At 42.1% G+C, this 26,568-nt stretch overlaps 1 protein-coding gene across 1 annotated transcript in view; it reads left to right on the top strand.

Annotated features, from left to right (window-relative positions):
• The first annotated feature begins 532 nt into the window (after window positions 1-532).
• The window catches only part of LOC106590375 (activin receptor type-2B), a 66,512-nt gene continuing 40,476 nt past the window's right edge, over window positions 533-26,568 (top strand). The window contains exon 1 of the mRNA XM_014181341.3: window positions 533-980. Coding sequence (XP_014036816.1) covers window positions 932-980 — 49 coding nt within the window. The 5' untranslated portion in view covers window positions 533-931. The remainder of the gene's footprint in view (window positions 981-26,568) is intronic.

Here is a 26,568-nt window from a genome sequence, read left to right on the forward strand (position 1 = left end):
AGCTATAGGCCTATGGCTTTATATATGGCTATAGGCCTATGGCTTTATATATAATTAAAATGCTAACATACATTATAGGCTACATTATTACCTGGCATTGTTAGCAATTTAACATTTTTTTCCAGAATGTTGTATCTCTAAGATAAATAACCATGTAATGAAAGCAGACTTACCTTAATTGCAGAATGAAAAGTGTACAGCCTTTTCCAGAAAAAATACCCTGTGTTTTTATTTCCAAGCATTGCTGATCTAAAGCCAAAGATAGGCTTATGTTTAGATCAGCAATATTAATATTATTATAATTTTATTGTTTTGCCTGTTGACCTTTATTACCAATGTGTGTAATTTAATTCCCTTTCTAAGTCGTACTTCTTGTCTAGTATTTTAACTGAAATGTAAAGCATTGGTTAAAGCTCCAACATTGCTGCACTGCACTCCCTACCCATGCCTCTGTGATTGTGTTCCTGTCTTTGTATTTAAACATCCGGGTTTTCCCACTGACTGTGCTTACTCTGGCTTACTCCCCCTCTCAGAAGCCATTTTGGACTCAGTTCAGTTTCTTGCATGTGAATATCGGACCCTGTCCTCAGTCATTCACCACTACACAGTAGAAAAGGTTAACGCGCACCGCGGAGCGAGAAAATTGTTTCTTTTAAACATCGAGTTTATTTTACCTTGTCGATTTTACATCCTGGATTCGACCGATCCTTTCCCAATGGATTTGTTTATATTTAAAACTTGTTTTTAGCCCGTGCAATTTTGTTGCATTGGGGGGCTGTACACACAAAAGCAACACAAACTCTTGGTGCGGTGGACATCGAAGGCCTTGGGACATTTGGCTCGTGTTGTGCTATCATCTTTTTAAATGTTCGCAAAGGAAAATAGGTTAAAAAGGAGAACATCTGGTGTGTTTCTTTTTAATTAAAGGAATATGTTTGCTTCCTGTCTGACTTTTGCACTTCTGGGAACTTTTTGTGCAGGTAAGCACTCTATTTATGTAATAGGCTATCGCTTACTCTTAGGGTTTGTGAATTGGCAATCCGAATGTATTCAGTGATTTCACACTGTAACAGAAAAGCAGAACACCAATTCTGATTATTCTAATGTACCCAAACCAGGGATAACGTGCTGTAGGTAGTCGCTTGACTATTGATATTGGCTCTATCGAATGGTACAAAAACGACACATTTAATGGCATTAAAATAGCTAAGTCAATAATTAAATGGATAACATTTTGTATGTTTGTTATTTTGAGTATTGATGCGAAAGGTTATTTAGGCTTTTCGGTGCATTGGTTCACTGTAGATCAATAAGTAATTCGCGACAACATACAATTTCGAATGAGTTTGATACATTGTTATGGTAAATCTTCAATGATTAGTCATTAAAATATAAGTGTCGCATTTATTTGAATGACAGCTTATCGTATTTGGCTGAAATGTGAAAGAAGGACCGTTTTTTTTTTAAGCCAACGATTAAGTCATGTGGCCTCATGTTGCAAAGATATCATTGCTTAAGAAGTGTTTGCGACTCTATTGGAAATGCATAGATGGAGAGACACAAGGTGATGCATTTGGAAGTGTTTACACGTGTATTAGACTTATCAGTGTATTTTGACCTGTGTAGACTAAATTAAACCACATGATTGAAGATCTATCTCCATTGAAGCGAGCTGACAGAGGTGCTGAAATTGATGTGAATGATGCTTAGAATTCCACTTATTTCGCACAGCCCACATCACTTGTAGCGTAATTGTTAATTAATGTATTCTTTGGCATGTATTCTTTCAGAACAGTAGGATGAGGGAGTACTCCAAATAACTATATATATCAATATATATATATATATATATATATATATATATATATATATATATATATATATATATATATATATATATATATATATATATATATATATATAAATAAATAAATAAATAAATAAATAAATAAATATCATTCTACTCTGGATTTCCACGCGAAATGGGATTGTTCATGTCCTCATTATCTAGTTCAGTGACGCATACATTTAGGCCTATATACCTGTAGTCTCGCCGATTTCATTTTTGGCAATTTGTTTATCGCTGCTTTGTTGTGTAGTTCCCTCCTTGTTTAGTCGACTTTGGGGGAGGGGTGCGTATGGGGTTGGGGTGAAAATGACTGGTGTTTATTTTCGCTTTTGTTGAAATAAAATGATTTATTTCTCTTACCTGAGAAATGTATAAATCATGTTAATGAATCCGTTTGTGTATGGTTATGGTTACCATTCATCCCAATCAGACACAAATAATTTGTCATTTGGCTGCATGATTGTTGTCAAACACTATACTAACGTCTCTGGTATTTTGTTAATTGGTTAAAGTGGTAATTCTTGATACTTAGCCAATGCATTCAACAGTTACTTGGTTAGCCTACATATTGAAGTGCTGATATTGTTTCATTTTCCATCTCTTCACCTTAGTAGTTCTTGGAATTTCTGCAATTTTCTAATTCAAAGATTTGTTGTGAATGACCGTAGTCCGCTATTTGATTATGGTGCCATGGTTGTTGCACTCTTCAGACTTTGATTGAAAAGAAAAATAGGATTCGACAGAAGAGCGGCTGACAGAGAAAGCCACTGTTACTATTTTACTATTTCTTTTCATGAATGAGTTTCAAGATTCAGTTATGTCATGAGGTTTTCAATAACCTACAATTTAATACAAGGAGCGTTTGATAAGTGTGGCTGTGGGGAACCTACAGGACTTTTCTCAGCACGTGGGACCAGCTATTTTGTATCTCCATGACATTTCAGCTGAGTACAGTCAAAGAAGTCAGTTCCATTTCTTTCTGAATAACTTTGAACTGATTAAGGATTTATTTTTGTATAGGGTTCTTACTCACCCAGTTCAAATGCCTCATCGCCTGTTGCTTACTATGGTTTTCACACTGAAAGCAAAGCCAGTCAAAAATCGTAATCCCTTCAACCATCTGATCGTAAAGATCACTAGTTATTTGATAGTAGGGTTGGGCACTATTCAGATTTTCATACTGTGCCTGTGCCATCCCGGGATAGACGGTATTACCGGCAGTGCACACAGGGCTTCCTTTTTTCCCCGCACGAAAAACAAAAACAGCCCAAAAAACGTTGCTTACCAGAACGACAACAACATGATAGCAAGTATGGAATCCCCACAGTGGATGCTAGGTAAATGCTAATGAGCGCATGCAAACATTCACTACTAAGACAGATGACAAGCCAGCTCATAAAGTTACGCATGTATCTCAAAATTCAGTTTGCAGCACTCACAAAAAAGAAAATGAGACAGCAAGGATCTTAATCCAGGAGGTGATTGTCTCTGCTGCTCTTACCAAGAAGCTTGATCCTGGAAAGTTAACGTTAGCAAAACCCAGCTGGAGAGTTTCATCTAGTGCAACTTAAATAAATATAGAGTACCCGTCAAGTTTGGACATACCTACTCATTCCTTTTTTTTTTTTTTTTTTTTTCTTTTTTACTATTTTCTACATTGTAGAATAATAGTAAAGACATCAAATCTATGAAATAACACATGGAATCATGTAGTAACCAAAAAAGTGTTAAACAAATCAAAATATACACTGCTCAAAAAAATAAAGGGAACACTTAAACAACACAATGTAACTCCAAGTCAATCACACTTCTGTGAAAGCAAACTGTCCACTTAGGAAGCAACACTGATTGACAATAAATTTCACATGCGGTTGTGCAAATGGAATAGACAACAGGTGGAAATTATAGGCAATTAGCAAGACACCCCCAATAAAGGAGTAATTCTGCAGGTGGGGACCACAGACCACTTCTCAGTTCCTATGCTTCCTGGCTGATGTTTTGGTCACTTTTGAATGCTGGCGGTGCTTTCACTCTAGTGGTAGCATGAGACGGAGTCTACAACCCACACAAGTGGCTCAGGTAGTGCAGCTCATCCAGGATGGCACATCAATGCGAGCTGTGGCAAGAAGGTTTGCTGTGTCTGTCAGCGTAGTGTCCAGAGCATGGAGGCGCTACCAGGAGACAGGCCAGTACATCAGGAGACGTGGAGGAGGCCGTAGGAGGGCAACAACCCAGCAGCAGGACCGCTACCTCCGCCTTTGTGCAAGGAGGAGCAGGAGAAGCACTGCCAGAGCCCTGCAAAATGACCTCCAGCGGGCCACAAATGTGTCTGTTTCTGACCGATTGAGCAGACTCAATGAGGGTGGTATGAGGGCCCGACGTCCACAGGTGGGGGTTGTGCTTACAGCCCAACACCGTGCAGGACGTTTGGCATTTGCCAGAGAACACCAAGATTGGCAAATTCGCCACTGGCGCCCTGTGCTCTTCACAGATGAAAGCAGGTTCACACTGAGCACGTGACAGACGTGACAGAGTCTGGAGACGCCGTGGAGAACGTTCTGCTGCCTGCAACCTCCTCCAGCATGACCGGTTTGGCGGTGGGTCAGTCATGGTGTGGGGTGGCATTTCTTTGGGGGGCTGCACGGCCCTCCATGTGCTCGCCAGAGGTAGCCTGACTGCCATTAGGTACCGAGATGAGATCCTCAGACCCCTTGTGAGACCATATGCTGGTGCGGTTGGCCCTGGGTTCCTCCTAATGCAAGACAATGCTAGACCTCATGTGGCTGGAGTGTGTCAGCAGTTCCTGCAACAGGAAGGCATTGATGCTATGGACTGGCCCGCCCGTTCCCCAGACCTGAATCCAATTGAGCACATCTGGGACATCATGTCTCACTCCATCCACCAACGCCACGTTGCACCACAGACTGTCCAGGAGTTGGCGGATGCTTTAGTCCAGGTCTGGGAGGAGATCCCTCAGGAGCCCATCCGCCACCTCATCAGGAGCATGCCCAGGCATTGTAGGGAGGTCATACAGGCACGTGGAGGCCACACACACTACTGAGCCTCATTTTGACTTGTTTTAAGGACATTACATCAAAGTTGGATCAGCCTGTAGTGTGGTTTTCCACTTTAATTTTGAGTGTGACTCCAAATCCAGACCTCCATGGGTTGATAAATTGGATTTCCATTGATTATTTTTGTGTGATTTTGTTGTCAGCACATTTAACTATGTAAAGAAAAAAGTATTTAATAAGATGATTTCTTTCATTCAGATCTAGGATGTGTTGTTTAAGTGTTCCCTTTATTTTTTTTAGCAGTATATTTTAGATTTTTCAATCAAATTTTATTGGCACATACACTTGTTTAGCCGATGTTATTGCAGGTGTAGCAAAATGCTTGTAGCCACCCTTTGCCTTGATGAGAGCTTTAAACACTCTTGGCAGTCTCTCAACCAGCTTCACATGGAATGCTTTACCAACGGTCTTGAAGGAGTTCCCACATATGCTGAGCAGTTGTTGGCTGCTTTTACATTTAATTTTATTTACATTTAACCTTTATTTAACTAGGCAAGTCGGATAAGAACAAATTCTTATTTACAATGACGGCCAAACCCGGACGACGCTGGGCCAATTATGCGCCGCCCTATGGGACTCCCAATCACGGCCGGATGTGATACAGCCTGGATTCAAACCAGGGATTGTAGTGATGCCTCTTGCACTGAGATGCAGTGCCTTCGACTGCTACGCCAATCGGGAGCCCTTCCGTCACGCTGCGGTCCAACTCATCCCAAACCATCTCAATTGGGTTGAGGTCGGGTGATTGTGGAGGCCAGGTCATCTGATGCAGCACTCCATCACTCTCCTTGGTCAAATAACCCTTACGCAGCCTGGAGGTGTGTTGGGTCATTGTGCTGTTGAAAACAAATGGTAGTCCCACTAAGCGCAAACCAGATGGGATGGCGTATTGCTGCAGAATGCTGTGGTAGCCATGCTGGTTAAGTGTGCCTTGAATTCTAAATAAATCACAGACAGTGTCACCAACGAAGCACCACCTCCATACTTCACGGTGGGAACCACACAAGCAGAGATCATCCATTCACCTACTCTGCGTCTCACAAAGAGATGGCGGTTGCAACCGAAAATCTCAAATTCGGACTCATCAGACCAAAGGACAGATTTCCACCAGTCTGTCCATTGCTCGTGTTTCTTGGTCCATGCAAGTCTCTTCTTCTTATTGGTGTCCTTTTAGTAGTGGTTTCTTTGCAACAATTTGCCCATGAAGGCCTGATTTCACACAGTCTCCTCTGAACAGTTGATGTTGAGATGTCTGTTAATTGAACTCTGTGAATCATTTATTTGGGCTGCAATCTGAGGATGGTAACGCTAATGAACTTCTCCTCTGCAGCAGAGGAAACTCTGGGTCTTAACTCTGGACAGACAAATCTGTTTTGAGGTGTGCTGATCTCAAAGAAGAACATTCGTGAGACACAGAAAAAGTGAAAAGATGCTGGAGGAGTGCTTGATGCCATCTGTCAAGCATGGAGGCAATGTGATGTTCTGGAGGTGCGTTGGTGAAGTGGGAGATTTGTACAAGGTAAAAGGGATCTTGAAGAAGGAAGGCTATGACTCTATTTTGCAACACCATGCCATACCCTGTGGACAGTGCTTAATAGGAGCCAATTTCCTCCTACAACAGGACAATGACCCTAAGCACAGCTCCAAACTATGCAATAACTATTTAGAGAAGAAGCAGTCAGCTGGTATTCTGTCTATAATGGAGTGGCCAGCAAAGTCACTGGATCTCAACCCTATTGAGCTGTTGTGGGAGCAGCTTGACCGTATGGTATGTAAGAAGTGCCCATTAAGCCAATCCAATTTGTGGGGGGTGCTTCAGGATGCATAGGGTGATCAACGACGAGACAACCTATAGGGAAGAGGTCAGAGACCTGGCCGGGTGGTGCCATAATAACAACCTATCCCTCAACATAACCAAGACTAAGGAGATGATTGTGGACTACAGGAAAAGGAGGACCGAGTAAGCCCCCATTCTCATCGACGGGGCTGTCGTGGAGCAGGTTGAGAGCTTCAAGTTCCTTGTTGGTGAAGTGGACATCAAACTAGAATGGTCCAAACACACCAAGACAGTCGTGAAGAGGGCACGACAAAGCCTATTCCCCATCAGGAAACTAAAAAGATTTGGCATGGGTCCTTAGATCCTCAAAAGGTTCTACAGCTGCAACATCGAGAGCATCCTGACTGGTTTCATCACTGCCTGGTACGGCAATTGGTCGGCCTCTGACCGCAAGGCACTACAGAGGGTAGTGCGTACGGTCCAGTACATCACTGGGGCTAAGCTACCTGCCATCCAGGACCTCTACACCAGGCGGTGTCAGAGGAAGGCCCTAAAAATTGTCAAAGACCCCAGCCACTCCAGTCATGGACTGTTCTCTCTACTACTGCATGGCAAGTGGTACCGGAGTGCCAAGTCTAGGACCAAAAGGCTTCTCAACAGTTTTTACCCCCAAGCCATAAGACTCCTGAACAGGTAATCAAGTGACTACCTGGACTATTTGCATTGTGTGCCGTCACTTTAACTATACATTCATGTACATACTACCTCATTCAGCCCGACTAACCGGTGCCTGTATATAGCCTCGCTACTGTATATAGCCTCGCTGTTATTTTTCACTGTCTTTTTTACAGTTTTTATTTCTTTACTTATCTATTGTTCAACTAATACTCTTATGTTTAAAAAAAATAAAATATTACTTTTTTTTTACTTAGAAATTGCACTGTTTAGAGCCTGTAAGTAAGCATTTCACTGTAAGGTCTACTACACCTGTTGTATTTGGCACACGTGACAAACTTTGTTTTGAAATCTCTTCAGATTACCTCAACAAATTGACAACTAGAATGCCAAAGGTCTGCAAGGCTGTAATTGCTGCAAATGGAGGATTCTTTGACGAAAGCAAAGTTTTGAAGGACACAATTATTTGAATTCAAAATCATTATTTATAACCTATTTCCTATTCATTTTGCAACTCACTTCATGTATGTTTTCATGGAAAACAAGGACATTTCTAAGTGACCCAAAACTTTTGAACAGTTGTGTGTGTGTGTGTGTGTGTGTGTGTCTATATACATACATGCATACGGTATTGGAAAATCATACCGAGGGTATTTCAAAATACCCCGAGATACGGTATACTGCCCAACCCTATTTGATAGGTCAATGACAATACCCTTGGTTTCTTGCAAGCAGCAAAAACATTCTAGTCCTATGCTGTATGGTCACGCCAATACACAACCAAAACATTTTGGCTACTATTGAACACTCAAATATTTTCTCCCTGTTCTGCACAAGTCAATCACAAGAGACAAGTCATTGTAATGAAACATGCCAAATAACAGCTGCTAGACCATTGGAGCCAGAATAGTAAATGCTTTTGCGTGTGGGGGGGGGGGGGCATTAAACCAGCTGTTTTGACTGTGCTGGATGTATTGTGTAATGGTCTCACTGAGTGCATTCTGTGGCTCCCTGGCTAGCAGCAGAGGTAGTAGAATGCAGCTCTGGTCCTCTGCTCTTATCAGCTGATGATCCACTCTGTTGAGACAAAGGAAGCCGGATCCCTGCCCATGGTTCACTTGCTCTCTCACTACTAGCAGGAGATGCTGACCCCGAGTCATAGCATCTCTCCTCACTCCTGTCGATTCATTGGCTTTTGCTGAGTGGAGGAGAGTCTGCGACTGTCCCCGTATCGCCTATGACAGCACAGTGTCAGCTGAGGCAGGGGCTGCGCCCCCCTGTGCAGATTGGCCTTGCCCACCGATCCGTTAGTGTGTGTTTGTGAGAGCAGGGCTTGGAATGCTGGTAGTGCTCTCTCATCGCAGCTTTACTGAATCAGTAACAATGGTGTGTGTGTGTACTGTGGTGGATTTTCAAAGGTTTGGCCACATGGTGTAGTGGAAATGGGGGAGGGGTGGCTCTGCTAGGATGGATTACTCCTGAGTTGTAATGGCCACTGCTTAACCCGCTCTTCTGTTCTCTACCTTAGAAACATATCTACTAGTTACTGCATATCATCCCCATATTTACCGGTGAATGCATTTATCATATGGATACATTCTATAGTGCATGGACAGGAAATGGGGATGGGGGGGAAAACACTGTGGGGGATGGGTAGCCTCTAGCAGGAGAAGGGATTTAAAGTGACAGTGTATTTCCCCCCTTGCCTTGGATTAAAGATGTCGAGCTGTAGGAGATTCATTGCATAGTTGTTTGGGTGAGAATAGGCCAGATATGTTTGTCGGGACAGCTGGGATTGTAATTCTAAGCTGTAGTATTGAAGCATGATGTTTTTCCACAGAAGTAGATTAAATATATATATGTGTGTGTGTGTATGTATGTATGTATGTATGTATATTTTTTGTGTAATATACAAACACTACATGACCAAAAGTATGTGGATACCTGCTCGTCGATCATCTCATTTATACATCTGTCAGCAATGGGTGTGGCTGAAATAGCCAAATCCAGCAATTTGAAGGGCTGTCCCCATGTTTTGTGTGTGTAATATATATATATTAGTGTATTTAGCTAAATGATAAGCTTTGTTTTGGTGTACATCGTTCCCATTGCAGTGTATTTTGAGCTCTTTGCATATTTTTGGCACCATGCATACAGCATCGGCCTACTTTGGTCAAAGGATACCATCTTTAAAATCTCATTTGGAGACGCTTTTTCAAACAGAATGACTGTATGAGCCCATAGATAAGGGTGTGGTTTTGTTTTGAGCTTTTCCCTCAAACCGAAAGCCATAAATCAGTCTTTCTGATAAAAATTACACCATCTTGTTTTTGCTTAGTTTCCTCCAAGCTCTTAAAGAAATTCTCTGGTACTTTAGTATACTTTTTATCCAGTAGTTCTGAAAGTAGCACTCACGAGCTAAAGGTGGTCCCTGAAAATTGCTACTACGTTGCATATGTGCACCACGTCATTGCTCTCGCTCTCACATTGCTGTGTTCACATCTTGCTAGCTGTCACTCAAATTGCGAGGGACTAAAGCTCATTGGCTGGAATACGAATTGCTAGGGGGCTGGCCCACGTGGGGGGAAATGAAGGGAACATGGCACAGCTTCCAGAAAACAGTCGCTTTCAAACTAGGGATTTCGCGGCTAATTGAGGTAAGACAATAATTCTGCTCATATATTATGCATGTATGAAGTACACATCGGCACATCCAACCCAAAGTGAGAGGTTTAAAAAAAAAAAAAAAAAATGTACTAGTCACAAGTTCTGTAGCATGTCTTTGCTTTCTACAATAAGTTAATGAGCACTTAACAAGAGACGGGCTGGAATTCTTCCCTAAAGATCCCAACCTCTGCTTGACTCCATGCTGTTCATTCATCAACACTTCTATTCATATCGTGTTTGTGCAGTCATTTCCTAGAATGGAACAAAACGAGCAGAAAATCTTCCTTTGCATAGAAATCTGTCCCCCCCCCCCCCCCCCGGCCTCCCGAGTAGCTCAGCGGTCTAAGGCACTGCATCGCATTGCTTGATCTGTCACTACAGACCCGGGTTGGATCCCAGGCTGTGTCACAGCCAGCCGTGACCAGGAGACCAATGAGGCGGCGCACAATTGGCCCAGCGTCATCTATGATAGTATAGGGAAGGGAGTGGCCGGCCGGGATGTCCTTGTCCCATTGCGCTGTAGCGACTCCTGTTGCGGGCCGGGCGCTTGCACGCTGACCCGGTCGCCAGTTGTACGGTGTTTCTTCCGACACATTGGTGCGGCTGGCTTCCAGGTTAAGCAAGCAGTGTGGCTTGGCAGGGTTGTGTTTCGGAGGACGCACGGCTCTCGACCTTTGCCTCTCCCGAGTCCGTATGGGAGTTACAGCGATGGGACAAGACTGTAACTAACAATTTGGATATCACGAAATTGGGGAGAAAAAGGGGTAAAATCAAAAAAATTACAGAAATCGGGCCCCAAAATCATTCTCAATGATTGTTGTGAAAGCGACTCTCACATTGTTCAGTTCTTGGAAGAGGAATTATCGAGACCAATGTTCTCATACGAGTAGCAAGCCTATAGTACATGTACACTTCTTTCTGAAATGATTCAGACCCCTGGACCTTTTCCACATTTTGTTACATTACAGCCTTATTCTAAAATGTATTAAATACATTTTGCTCTTCATCAATCTACACACGATACCCCATAATGACAAGGCAAAAACTGTTTTAAAATTTTTTTTTTATGTTGGCAAATGTATTACAAATAAAAGGGACCTTATTTACGTAAGCATTCAGGCTATTTTATATTAGTCTCAAAATTGAGCTCAGGTGCATCCTGTTTCCATTGATCATCCTTGAGTTGTTTCCACAACTGATTGGACATGATTTGGAAGGGCACACACCTGTCTATATAAGGTCCCACAGTTGACAGTGCATGTCAGAGCAAAAACCAAGCCATGAGGTCGAATGAATTGTCCACTGTGTCAATAGACAGATCTGGGGAAGGGTACCAAAACATTTCTGCAGCATTGAAGGTCCCAGAGAACACAGTGGCCTCCATCATTCTTAAATGGAAGAAGTTTAGAACCACCAAGACTCTTCCTAGAGCTGTCCGCCCGGCTAAACTGAGCAATCTGGGGAGAAGGGCCTTGGTCAGGGATGTACCCAAGAACCTGATGGCGCTCTGTCAGAGTGACCAGCGTTCCTCTGTGGAGATGGGACCAACCATCTCTGCAGCACTCCACCAATCAGGCCTTTATGGTTGAGTGGTCAGACAGAAGCCACTCCTCAGTAAAAAAGGCACATGAAATTCCGTTTGGAGTTTGCCAAAAGGCACCTAAAGGACTCTGACCATGAGAAACAATATTTTCTGGTCGAGATGAAGCCAAGATTGAACTCTTTAACCTGAATGCCAAGCGTCACATCTGGAGGAAACCTGGCACCATCCCTACGGTGAAGCATGGTGGTGGCAGTATCATGCTGTTGGGATGTCTTTCAGTGGCAGGGACATGGAGACTAGTCTGAATCGAGGGAAAGGTGAACAAAGCAAAGTACTGAGATCCTTGATGAAAACCTGCTCAAGACCTCAGACTGGGGTTAATGTTCACCTTCCAACAGGACAACAACTCTAAGCACACAGCCAAGACAACGCAAGAGTGGCTTCGGGACAAGTCTCTGAATGTCCTTGAGTGACCCAGCCAGAGCCCGGACTTGAACCCGATCGAACTTCTCTGGAGAGACCTGAAAATAGCTGTGCAGCGACTCTCCCCATCCGAGCTTAAGGCTGTAATCAGTGCCAAAGGTGCTTCAACAAAGTTCCGAGTTAAGGTTCTGAATACTTATGTAAATGTAATATATAAAATATATTTTTCATTATGGGGTATTGTTTGTGGATTGATAAGTGGAAAAAACGTTCTAAAATGGGTTAAAATAAGACTAACAAAATGTTGGAAAAGTCAAGGGGTCTGAATACTTTCCAAATGCACTGTAGGTCTATTGTACAAAATAGGCTGTGACCATGACCGAATTAACACACTCAGCATCCGTACAATGTAAATAGCTGAAGGGAGACCTTTCTTCTCGTCATCACCACCTCCTGTCAGTGACTCGCAAGCAAAAGTCTCATTTTTCAGAGCGGTGTTCAGAATCGGACACAACACCCAGCAGAGAAAGAGAGAAATAGTTTGGGCCTACCTGTGAGTGCGATTAGCACTGCCTATGTAATTTCCTTCTGATGTTGCCCACAACGCAAGACTTGGCGTAGTCCTTCAGAACATGTTGCGCAAACACAGGAAGAAATGTATACAATGCCTCGGTCACTTGCCTTATGTAGTTGGCGTCGGTCCCTGAAAGTGGATAAATGTGGCTTCCATTAATCTGTTGGTTTTACTCTGGCTTCTTTCCTAATTAACTGCAGATCTCAAAAACCCACAGTATGAATCGGGCTAATTTGGTAAACGAAGATCAAAAGAACTGGTTGCAACTTGAATGTTCTTGTATCTCCCCTCAGCATGAGCCTTCCATGTTTGACTCTGCTGCTACTGCGCCAATTGCGCCTTTTGGAAGGTTTGAACCGAAGTTACCGTGCCTTCAGAAAGTATTTATACCCCTTGATTTGCACTACATTTTGTTTTTACAAGCTGAATTAAAATTGGCTAAAAAGTAATAATCTCACCCATCTACACACAATACCCCATAATGACAAAGTAAACATGTTTTTAGAATCATCTTTGGCAGCGATTTACTGCTGTGAGTCTTTCTGGGTAAGTCTCTAAGAGCTCTGTCAAGTTGGTTGTTGATCATCGCTAGACAGCCATTTCCAAGTCTTGCCATAGATTTTCAAGCTGATTTTAAGTCAGCTGTAACTAGTCCACTCAGGAACATTCACTCTCTTGGTAAGCCCCTCCGGTGTATATTTGGCCTTGTGTTTTAGCTTATTGTCCTGGTGAATTTCTCCCAGTGTCTGTTGGATAGCAGACTGAACCACGTTTTCCTCTAGGATAAGGCCTATGCTTAGCTATTTTCTGTTTTATTTGTATCCCCCCCAAAAAAAACTTCCTAGTCCTTGCCGATGACAAGCATAGCCATAACATGATGCAGCCACCACCATGCTTATATGAAGTGGTACTCAGTGATGTTGTGTTGCATTTGCCCCAAACATACCGCCTTGTATTCAGGACATAAAGTACATTTCTTTGCCACACTTTGTTCAGTTTTACTTTAGTGCCTTATTGCAAACAGATGTGTTTTGTAATATTTGTATTTATTTTCATTCTAGTTTAGGTAAGACTTGGTGTAACTACAATGTTGTTGATCCATCCTCAGTTTTCTCCTATTACAGCCATTAAACTCTAACTGTTTTAAAGTCACCATTGGCCTCATGGTGAAATCCCTCAGTGGTTTCCTTCCTCTCCGGTAACTGAGTAAGGAAGGATGCCTGTATCTTTGTAGTGACTGGATATATTGATACATCATCCAAAGTGTAATTAATAACTTCACCATGTTCAAAGGGATATTCAGTGTCTGCTTAGTTTTTACCAATAGGTGCTCTTCTCAAGGCATTGGAAAACCTCCCTGGTCTTTGTGGTTGAATCTGTGCTTGAAATTCACTGCTCAACTGAGGAACCTTACAATTATGTGTAGGGTACAGAGATGGGATAATCATTTAAAGATCATGTGAAACACTGTTTCACACAGTCCATGTAACTTGTGTGACCTGTTAAGCACAGTTTTACTCCTGAACTTATTTAGGCTTGCCTTATAGTGCTTTTTCATTTTAAAATTAATTGATAAAAATGTTCAAAACCTAAATTCCACTTGGTTATTGTGTGTAGGTCAGTGACTCAATCTCAATTTAGTCCATTTTAAATTCAGGCACACAAAAAGTCAAGGGGTGTGAGTACCTTCTGAAGGCACTAAATAAATGAAACAGTGGTCCAGTGAGCGATGCCAGTTTCTTTCCCAAGGAAAATACCCTGTGTGAAAGGAAATGGAACATGTTTGCTTTGACACAGCGGCTGAATTGATGATTGCGTAGGGGTAAGTGGATGATGTGCTGCCTATTGGGGGAAAAAGCACACTAGTACTGATTTACTCTTGATAATGTAACTACAGTTAGTCTGCCAGATGTTTCAGCTATTTGCTAAGCTAAAGCTCGGTTAAACCTCTTCCTAACGCTCCTATATCTTTATCTTTCCATCCCTGGTGGGGCACTGTTGACTCCCATAGCTAACTGCCATAATGAGGCCTCATGCTTAGTTGTTTACCAAGTGAAAACTGTCATTGACTATGCTCATGCTTGGGGATGGGCAACCCTTAAGCCTATAGAGTTGTTGGTTTACCTTTAAGTGAAAGAGGTTAATTTGCACAGTATCTATGGCCTTGTGAACTATTTTCCTCTGCTTTGGTCTGGGAAACATGCCGAGTTTGCTGACAAATGGGCATTGCTTGCCAAGCCTTGGATAATGTCCCAATATAGCTATATCCTTGTGTGCCCAAATCTCTTATTTCTTAAGTGTGAGCTCCAGCTTTTGAAGTGGGAAGGGAGGAAGCTTGTGAGCTTCCCCGCTCAGTCGCGTGCTGCTGAGAAGCCACACTGTTCTGGCCCCAGCGTTTGTTTACCTTTGCCGATAACACTTATCTGGGCAAAGCTGCATGGGTGGAATGCGGTACGTAAACAATGATATTCGGCAGGGCCTTATCTTGGTGTAGGCCGCGTCGTACATTATACGCAGCACTCAAAGTCCTGCTGAACATGCGGTGGGATGGGATTAGCCAAGCGTTTAGTTCCAGAGGATACGTGCCACGTTTCATAGTATGGTAATTCATTATCAATGTTTCCTGTTTAGCACAAAACGCAGAGATCAAGCTTTTAGAGTCAATTCCAGATCCCTCTTGGGAAATGGATGGACAACATCCAACGATCTATACTGAACAAAAATATAAATTAGACATGTAAAGTGTTGGTTTCATGAGCTGAAATAAAATGTTCCATATGTACAAAGTGTATTTTGCTTAAATGTTGTGCACAAATTTGTTTACATCCCTGTTATAGTGAGTATTTCTCCTTTGCCAAGATAATCCATCCTTCTGACACACACGTGTGTGTGTGTGTGTGTGTGTGTGTGTGGCATATAAAGAAGCTGATTTAAATAGCATGATCCTTAAACAGGTGCACCTTGTGCTGGGGACAAAAAAAGGCCACTCTAAAATGTGTCGTTTTGTCACAACACAATGCCACAGATGTCAAGTTTTGAGGGAGCGTGCAATTGGCATGCTGACTTCAGAGCTGTTGCCAGACAATTGAATGTTAATTTCTCTACCAAAGGCCGCCTCCAATCATGTTTTGGCTGGGCCTTGCTCCCCAGTGGTTGTGCCCCTGACCAGTTTTTAAATCCATAGATTAGGGCCTAATGAATTTATTTCAATTGACTGATTCCCTTGTATAAACTGTAACTCAGTGAAATTGTTGCATGTTCGGTCCATATCCACTTTCATGGTTTTTCTCTCTAGAAAGTAAATGAGATTCCAATTTGACTCTTGGCCTCTTTCAATTTTATTGTAAGCAAATCATGAATAAAAAAAACAATGGTATATGCTTGACCATGCCCAGGGACTGCGGTTGAAAATAGAGGTCGACCGATTGTGATTATTCAACGCCGATACTGATTATTGGAGGACCAAAAAAGTCGATACCGATTAATCGGCCGATTTTATTATTATTATTATTATAATTTTTTTATTTTTTATATTATGCTTTTTTTAATGTATGTATGTATGCACACACACACACACACACAGCTCTAAAGTGACAACGATACTGAAGAGTCTGCTTAGGAGACAAATGCTCTCAACTGTTTAAATAATAAAAATAGAGTTTAAGTTACCTGTGATGAATGCTGAAAACAAAAACTGTAATTTCTATATGCAGGAAATCCTATTTTAATAATGGGCATGGTAAGAATTGACTACCAAAGTGCGAGTCACAATTCTCATGACACCTTCTAGCAAAATCTGAAAAGCGGTTCCTTCATTTATTCCATAGGATATTTTTAGATTAACTTAAAATAAGGTCTGTGTTTGGTTTAGGCCAATTTTATAACTGTGTAGATATCCATAGGATATAACTCTGATCAATATAAGCGAAGATACATTTTTTTGTAGAGTGGATTTATGAAAATATGTTGACAAACGTTACCTAGTGAGATTTACACGGGTATCAAAACGCCGAGGCTGTTTAAGCACAAAACACAGACCTTATTTGAAGTAGATCAAGACATTCTCTATGGAAGACATGAACGGTAAAATAACGAAGGAACCCCTTTCAAGTTCAGCCGCAAGTTATTACAGGAATTATGACGCGTCGACTATTTCTCTCTAAACAATATATCTTTGACAATTACGAGCCTGCTGCTGCCTACCACCGCTCAGTCAGACTGCTCTATCAAATATCAAATCATAGACTTAACTATAATATAATAAACCTTAGGTCATTAATATGGTCAAATCCAGAAACTATTATCTCGAAAACATTATTCTTTCAGTGACATACGGAACCGTTCCGTATTTTATCTAACGGGTGGCATCCATAAGTCTAAATATTCCTGTTACATCGCACAACCTACAATGTTATTGCATAGTTCCATAAAATTCTGGCAAATTAGTTTGCAACGAGCCAGATTCTGTATACTCTGATTCTGCGTGCAACGGACGCAAGAGAACTGACACAATTTCACCTGGTTAATATTGCCTGCTAACCTGGATTTCTTTTAGCTAAATATGCAGGTTTAAAAATATATACTTCTGTGTATTGATTTTAAGAAAGGCATTGATGTTTATGGTTAGGTACAGTCGTGCAACGATTGTGCTTTTTTTTCGCAAATGCGCTTTTGTTAAATCATCCCCGTTTGGCGAAGTCTGCTGTCTTTGTTAGGAAGAAATAGTCTTCACAGTTCGCAACAAGCCAGGCGGCAAGAGAAGTGACACATTTTCCCTAGTTAAAAGAAATTCATGTTAGCAGGCAATATTAACTAAAGATGCAGGTTTAAAAATATATACTTGTGTATTGATTTTAAGAAAGACATTGATGTTTATGGTTAGGTACACATCGGAGCAAAGACAGTTCTTTTTCGCGAATGCGCACCACATCGATTATATGCAAAGCAGGACAGGCTAGATAACTACACATGTTTGATGATATTACTAGTTTAACTATTGTTTATGATTGATTGTTTTTTTTATAAGATAAGTTTAATGCTAGCTAGCAACTTACCTTGGCAACGTAAAGCAGGTGGTTAGAGCGTTGGGCTAGTTAACGTAAGGTTGCATCCCCAAGCTGACAAGGTAAAAATCTGTCGTTCTGCCCCTGAACAAGGCAGTTAACCCACCGTTCCTAGGCCGTCATTGAAAATAAGAATGTGTTCTTAACTGACTTGCCTAGTTAAATAAAGTTTAAAAAAACTTAAAAAAAACGGCAAATCGGTGGCCAAAAATACCGATTACCGATTGTTCTGAAAACTTGAAATCGGCCCTAATTAATCTGCCATTCCGATTAATCGGTCGACCTCTAGTTGAAAATGAGCCGGCTGGCTCAAACTGGCAGTTTTACTGAAGCGTTGATTAATGTGCACTGTCCCTGTAAAAATACAATTTACACAACTCAAAAATTAACTCAACCATTAGGACCCACAGCAGAAGCCTCTAATTATTGAAGTAATGTATAGTAAGGACTAACGCTATCTTCTCTGCCTTGGAACTGTTCTGTAGCAGGAGTACCATGTTATGTGCTATCCATTTAAAGTTGCCGGGACATTCTCTTCTCTACATTTTGAGGTGACCACCAATACCCAGACTGATATCATGACATCAACCTTATAGCCCCAACCGCCGGACACTTTGATCTGCAAGAATCAAATGTGTGTAAGCAATATGGTGGAAACTAATTTTAAAAAGCCATTTAGCAGATGCTCTTATCCAGAGTGACTTACAGGAGCAATTAAGGTTAACTCAACTTGGCCTGCAACAGTGAGAGGTTAGATGGAACTATTTATATTTTTTTATAGTACTTTCACCAACTTGATCTATCCGGAGCTACCGGAAGTGTCTAGAGAGGATGAGGCTAGTATTAATGGGGGGGGGGTTTAGTAAATATTACTGTGGGTAGCGTTAGTTAGAATTCTCTCCCTTTGTCCTCTGATTTCCTGCTCCATCCATTCGCCCCATTTCAGAGCAGTGGTTGCAACAACTTTCACTCACTGAGTGCTTAAGGGGAAGGGGGTTGGGCACTGGTTTTGAAGTTCCTTTCACGGTGGGATTGATGGCCCTCATGCTCCTGTGTCTGAAAGAAGCCTCCTTTTCCCCCAGAGGACCTGTGCAGTGTCTCTCCCTTCCCTGGGTCTCTCCACTCTAGATCCAGTCCCTGTGGATTACTCCTCTCTGCTTTTGTGTCCCACCCACTGCCCAACCCCCCCCCCCCCCCCCCCCCCCCCCCCTCTTCTGTGTGGAGATGTGTCAGGCAGGCTGCTGCTGAGGCCTGTTTGTCAAGCCCCTGTGCCCCATGCTGGGAGATTTGAGGCTGGGCGTGGGACTGGGAGAAGGAGCATGGTGGTCACCCACTCCCCTTTGAGTTTAGCAGGATATTGACACCACCTCCCTCAGATCCACATGTTGTTCCTGTCAGGGGGGAATGAAGAGAACAAAGATTCCCTCTTACTTCTGGGTTGGACTCTGGAGGAAGAGGACATGTGAAGGACTGTTCTGTAATTGTGTGTGTATAAGGGATGTTAACTTAAACCACAAAGGTTTAAACAATAAGGGAATGCGAAACATTTAGGAAAATCACCTCAAAGATGAATAAGTGTCACCGCTACTTGAAATGACGTCCAATGCTCATTCAGGTTTCATTCAACATAGCCTACTTCCCTTTCAATTCTCCTTTGCTGTGAATGCTTTCCATCGACACCTCCTTTGACATGTTCTCTGTCAGGGAACCGGAAGTGCAACATAAATGTAACATTTTGTCCCATGTAATGGCCTACATTTTTCAACTACCTAAGCAGTTAGGCTAGTTCACCCCAGATTCTCACACCTTTTTTTTGTATCTCAAAATAGGTGTCCATCATCTAGATGGGCCAATCCTTACTATTCAGTTGGTGTGTAGGCCTGCGGATTTGACAAATAAAAAAAAATAAAAAAAAAAGGATTATTATGAGCTCAGTTTAACTTTTGGACCACTTCTGAAAACATGAAACTAACTTTCTGGGTTGACCTATCCCTTTTAGCATTCTGGATCTAGACAGTGTTTCTTTCTCTCAGATGGATGAGTGAAGGCTTTTGATCAGGCTGCAGACTGGTTTCATTCAACACTCTTCTACCCCTCCCATCTCCCTCAAACCTCACGCCCCGTGCCTGTGCTGTGTGTGGACTGTGGAGCTAGCTCACCTTGCTTGCTTGAACTTGGGTTTTTTGAGATGGAGATGACGGCGGCAGCTGCTCATCTGGCTTCCTCCTGGTCTGCCGTCTCCAGATGGAGGCGTACGCTGGTTCATGTTGACTCCCAGGCTGCTCTGATGACCCTCACGTCTCTGGCCCATCTGTCGCGGACCGTCAACACACACACACTTACACAAATATCTGTTTGGAAATTTCTCTGTCTTCGGCATCCTGTTCCAGTATGCCCTTGATGTGGCCAAGAGTGAGCAAAATGGAAAAACCCTGCTGCATGTGTTGTGGAGAATGTTTGGTTGTACAGAAAGGGAACATTTCAGACCTTGAAGCCATTTTTCTGTGGCTTTAGAATGATTCCTCTTATGACGCTGCCTGTGACTCGACTTCCTCATATGTATCACATTGTAAGACAAGGCAACAGCCAACACGTTGCATGAATCCTTGGTTTTGTTCTACCCTTGTTTTAATTGAAGGCTACCGTGACCGTCTAGAGAATTGCCATTCACTATTGATGGACAATGAGGTTTCGAGGAGTGTAGGAGAGGGTCACATATTCCCCCTAGCCCTGAGAAGGGTAGCAGGCTGAACCATAGACATGTTGATGGGCAAGATTCTCGCCGGGGAGGGAAGGGGAGCAACAACAGAGGGAGAAGGTCACAGGGGGCGAGTCTTTGTCATGGTAAACCCAGCAACTTGACCACCTGCTGTGCATAAGGCCCCAACAATAGATGTCTACAGCTGCATGGGAAATGGACAGCCCCAAGGATGTAGACTAACTCTGAAAACTTTATCACACCACCAGGGGATATGTAAAGATTAGAGGCTTATTTTGGGGGAATTGAGAAGCTTAAATTTACAGAGCTAACATTTTCTCTGAGCTTAATAAAGCTAAATAGTGAGCGGAGGTCATGCTCCAAGGTGTGTGTGTGTGTGTGTGTGTGTGTGTGTGTGTGTGTGTGTGTGATTTAGCCTAAAATGTAGGCCAGACTACCACAAGCTGGCCAATAGGGGGCTCAGCATTTTCATATTGTCTATATTTGTTAGGATCACTCTCAGGTCTGGCAAACTTCCCCCAAGGCCAAATCCAACAACTAAATATTTACACAACTCAAACCTTTTGAGTTAGTTAGGATTTAGCCCCTAACGTTTCTGTCTAGCAGTTGAGACACCTTGAAATGGAACGTTGGGAGTTGTCCCCCCCCCCCCCTCCCTGATGCTGCTGAGGCTCAGTTGGTGCATTGTGGGTCCATTGTCTAGGGTCCTTTTGTACTGTCACTGAGGGAAACACTGATTGCCACACATTGAGCAAGAGGCTGATATTATGCCGTCACTGTCAGATGGGCAGAAATGTATTCAGAGCCACGCAGACCCAAAATGAGTCTGAAACATTGAGGTTTTGAGGTTAATCATATCCTCGTTTGAAAACTGTGCAGCTGACTTGCCTTGAGCTATGTTTTTGATTTTATTTTACCTTTATTTAACTCGGCAAGTCACTTAATAACAAATTCTTATTTTCAATGACGGCCTAGGAACAGTGGGTTAACTGCCTTGTTCAGGGGCAGAACGACAGATTTTTACCTTGTCAGCTCAGGGTTGACAAGTCCAACGCTCTAACCACTTGGCTACCTGCCGCTACCTGTGGCCAGAGTTATTTGTTCTGCTTATGGCAGCTGGATTAATTGTCCTTGAAATATCGATGGTTTATATTGTGACAAAAACAGCATTCAGAAGATCAGACTTTGTAAACAGACCTTGTAGACTACTGAATGTGCTGTGCAGTAACTTCAGAGCTATGCTGCCACCTCTGCATAAGGTATGCGGTTCAGGCCTGGTCTTGACCTAGTTTCGGAGCCCCACTACTCACACGTGAGATTCCACCTGGAAGGTGCTCTCTGCAGACCCTGCTGCCTGTTGGTATTTGATGGGAATGAGGGAACGGTGTGGTCCAATGGCTGCAGCCTGCCTGTATCCCCCTCTCTCTTCTCTCTGGAAACAGGCTGGCCTCAGAATCCCTCCCCTACCTTCTCCCTCACACCGCCTCGTGCCACTGCTCCATTGGCAGGCCTCCCGCCCACTCCCGTTCCCTGTCCCTCTCTCTTAATATGTATTCTTGATCCCGATTATTATTATTTTTGCCTTGGTCCGTGGTTATGTGGTCAAGTTGTGATTGGTGTCTTGCCAGCATCTATAAATAGCAGAGTGTTGGAGTTAGTATCTGAATGAGGGGGAGCGGCGCAGCGCAGAAGGAAAAGTCCTTTTTGGCATCCAGCTGGCTGCCGGCCAATGCCTGGCTGAGTGTAGCGTGGCGGAGTGTGTTTTTTTTTTAATTTATTTTTTGTTTTTTTTGGAGGTGGCGTAGTAAAGAGCAGCTTTTTTTTGGGAAGGGGGGGTGGGGGTCATTTATTTTTCTTCTCTCGCGTCTTGTGTTTTTCTTTTTTTAAATTGATTTATTTAAGTTATTTAGCAGACACTCTTATCCAGAGCGACTGACAGTAGGGAGTGTGTACTTTTTTCGTACTGGTCCCCTGTGGGAATGGAACCCACAACCCTGGCGTTGCAAGCGCCGTGCTCTACCAACTGAACCACACGGGACCATGGAGCATTATGAATGGGAAGAGGCGCTGTCTTGTTTTTGTATCTCCTTAGCCTGCGTAGTCATTGTCGGAGCTCAATTGAGTAACGTTGGGGTTGCTAATTGCTATCATTTGTGGTTTCCTCGAGTAGGCCGAGGGTTATGCGAGTTAAATTAGGGCGGGCTTCAATGCTAGAACAAAAGTCTTCTGGTATCCTCAAAATTATAGGCAGCAATGTGAACTTAATTCAGAACCTTCATCCATTCATTTACACTGAGTGTACAAAACATTAAAACCTTCCTAATATTGATACCACCCCACCCTATTTTATTTATTATAATTATTTTTTTTTTTTACCTTCGAACAGCCTAAAGGTGTCAAATGCGTTCCACAGGGATGCTGGCCCATGTTGACCAGTGGATCCCACAGTCGTCAAGCTGGCTGGATGTCCTTTGGGTGGTGGACCATTCTTGATACACACGGGAAACTGAAGCGTTGCTGTTCTTGACACACTCAAACCGGTGTGCCTGGCACCTACTACCATACCCCGTTCAAAGGCACTTAAATCTTTTGTCTTGCCCATTCACCTTCTGAATGTAACACATACATACACAATCCTTCTTTAAGAATATAAAATCCTTCTTTAACCTGTCTTCTCCCCTTCATCTACGCTGATTTTGAAGTGGATTTAACAAGTGACATCAATAAGGCATCAAAGCTTTCACATGGTCACTCTATGTAATGGAAAAAGTGTTCATACTTTTTTGTACACGGGACTAGGGCTATAGAAAATGATGATAAAATACCTTCTCAATATATCAGAAAATACCTTCTCAATATATCAGAAAATACCATATATAGATATATGTATGTCTTATCAAAGTTTTAATCTCTTGACACTTTTCTCTAAGATATGAAGCATGACTATTTTACCTGGAAAAACCTTTTGGGATGCATGTAACGTCGAGACGTATGGTAGGTTTACCAGATGTATGTGTCTGAGATGTATATTATCATGCAAAATATTTGAAGATGAACTGCTCAATGGAACCTCATGGCCCAAACCTTGTTCTGGGCCTGGGTTTTTTGAGACAGAACAGAGCATCGCTGTCTTTTTAAAGGAAAGGAATGCAAGTTTTCAGCCTATTTACTTGAATGCATCTGGCAAAGATGAATCAGACATGTTGATGGGTTGTGTATAGCATGGTTAGGAGAATCGTTTTTGTGTGTGGAAAAACCTACACGTAGTTAATGTCCACATCGGAGCTGCATCTCTTGTCATTGTCACCACCGCCTATTCACCGTGTGAGAAAGGTGACTTTGCCTAACTCTACAGCCATAGGCTTCCATTCAGGGGTATAGTCAAGCCTCTGTTCAGGGAAATTGCGTGTTTTAAATGTAAGCCTATCTCCATAGTGATGAGAAGGGCCTAGCCCTTTCTCTGTTAGGAGGATATTGAAAAACAGAATGGAGCTTTTGTGAGCGGAGCTTAAATCGGCTTTTCGATTTAGTTATTTCATAAATGAACCACAATGTTATTTTCCAACCTCACAATCTTATTCTGTTTCTCTCAGCAGAACAACTCGATCTTGCACCTATACAAAACTTGCATTATATCTTTCTGAAAAAGAGCATATGAAGATATGGTTTGGTTGAACATGAGTGTTTGGCGCTCTTGTTAATGTTCAGAACAAATGTTGTAAGAATGAGGTTGAAACACTAAGATATTTTTTTATCTTATAAGGTCTGTTTTGGTCACCTGCTTTCCCTGACGAATGGGTCCAAAAAGCTAAGTGTTCTATTTGTACCTTTTTTTTAAATGTCAGTATAAACCTGCACTCTCTAGGCAACGCAAACAACCGCTCAATAAGTCCTAAGCCCATGACTTTTTCATTGGCCTTTTTCCTTCCACTGGTCCTTGCTGACATCAATTTATAGAAACCGGTCGAAAGTAGTTTCTTGCTACTCCTTTTACCTTTTCTATGGAGCTCATGGAAAGGCTGCACTCTAGCCTTGACATTAATGTACAGAAAGCAGTTGACATTTGCTGGGCCCACGTTGTAGGCTAGGCCTAGTTTTAGCTTTTCATTCACAATGACAAACGCCAACCTTCTACCTGATGAAAAGCTCTTATACCTTGCGTTATATGGAACCTTACAGTGGTGGGAAAAGTACTAAATTGTCATACTTAAGTAAAAGTAAAGATAACTTAATAGAAAATGACTCCAGTAAAAGTGAATGTCACCCAGTAAAATACTACTTGAGTAAAAGTATCTGGTTTTAAATGTACAGTGGTGGAAAAAGTACTACATTGACATACTTGAGTTAAAAGTAAACGCTATACATCAAATTCCTTATATTAAGCAAACCAAATGCCACAATGTTCTTTTTTTTTTATGTGAGGACAGACTGGCACACTCCAACACTCTGACATAATTTACAAACACAGTATATGTGTTAGGTAAGTCCGCCTGATCAGTGGCAGTAGGGATGACAATGCGTTATATTGATGGGTGTGTGAATTGGACCATATTGCTGTCCTGCCTGAGCATTCAAAATGCCATGAGTACTTTTGGGTGTCGGGGAAAAGTACTTGAGTAAAAATGTAATATTTTCCCCAGGAATGTAGTGGAGTAAAAGTTGTCAAAAATATAAACCGTAAAGTACAGATACGCCAAAAAAACAACTTAAGTAGTACTTTAAAGTATTTTTACTCAAGCACTTTACACCACTGCAGGAGTGTTGCAGAAATTCTGGTGAGTTGAATTAACCACCTAGCTCTGCAGTGTCTGGTAACTAGCTCAAGAGACTAGTCTTATTTAGCGTTTTGAAATCTTGGATGGCAGTTTCTTGTTACTTCTCTCCAGGTTATGGTCTTTAGAAATATAGGTTTTCTGTTTGTACCTTCATCCTCTCCTTTATAGTTTGGGTTTATTTGGATGTGTTTTGTTAGATCCACTCGAGTTCTAATATTTTAAATGAATATTGTATGTTTTCAAGATTTGTATTCAATTAATCACCTTTGGTACAGGTAGGCTATTCTACAAGTAGGAAAACTATACTTCTTGTAGTGCAAGTCCCCCAGCTTTGGAGTCAAAGCAAGTCATTATTAATGAAATACTATTGACCTGTGAAACCAACATATTAACCAGGCAAGAATGACCTTGTTCAAGGAGGTAACCAAGAACCCAAATGACCACTCTGGAAAAACAACAGAATTCCTTGGCTGAGATGAGCGAACCTTCCAGAAGGACAACAGTCTTTACAGCACTTCACCAATCTGGGCTTTATGGGAGAGTGGCCAGACTGAAGCCACTCCTGGGAACAAAGCACATGACCGCACGCATGGACTTTGCAAAAAGGCACATGAAAGACTTGAGAGCATAAGATTCTGTGATCTGATGAGACAAAAATGTAACTCTTTGGCCTGAACGCAAACCACCATGTCTGGAGAAAAACAGGTACAGCGCATCACCCATCTAACATCCCTACCGTAAAACACGATGATTGCAGCATCATGCTATGGGAGTGCTTTTCAGCGACAGGGACTGGAAGACTGGTAAGGATAGAGGGAACAATGGATGGAGCCTAATACCGGCAAATCCTTGATGAGAACCTGCTGCAGAATGCAAACAACCTTAGACTGGGGTGAAGATTTATGTTCCAACAGGACAATGACCCCAAGCATACAGCCAAAGCAATGCTGGAATAGCTTCAGAACAAGAATGTAAATGTCCTTGATTGGCCTAGCCCAAAGCCCAGACATGAATCCCATTGAAAATCTGTGGAAAGACTTGAAGATTTCTGTTCACTGCTGCTCCCCATCTAAATGAACAGCGCTTGAGAAAATCTGCCAGGAAGAATGGAAGAAAATCCTCAAATCCAGATGTACAAAGCTTGTACAGACATACCAAAGATGACTCAAAGCTGTAATCACCGCCAAAGGTTCTTCTACAAAGTATTGACGTGTGTGTGTGAGAATACTTATGTAAATTAGATTTCTGTATTTCCTTTCCAATAAATTATTTAAGCATCAGCAGTTGGCTACCAACAGCTGTCAGACATGTTTACATTTGGTTAGTTTTATCAGTGTTATTTAGATGGAAGATGTGAGCTAAATGTGCTATAGCTAGCTAACGTTAGGTAGAAAAAATGTCTCTTTCACTTACCCAATTCACTTCCATT

Source organism: Salmo salar, chromosome 29, assembly GCF_965601325.2.
Source record: "Salmo salar chromosome 29, fSalSal1, whole genome shotgun sequence".
NCBI classification, from domain to species: Eukaryota; Metazoa; Chordata; class Actinopteri; order Salmoniformes; family Salmonidae; genus Salmo; species Salmo salar.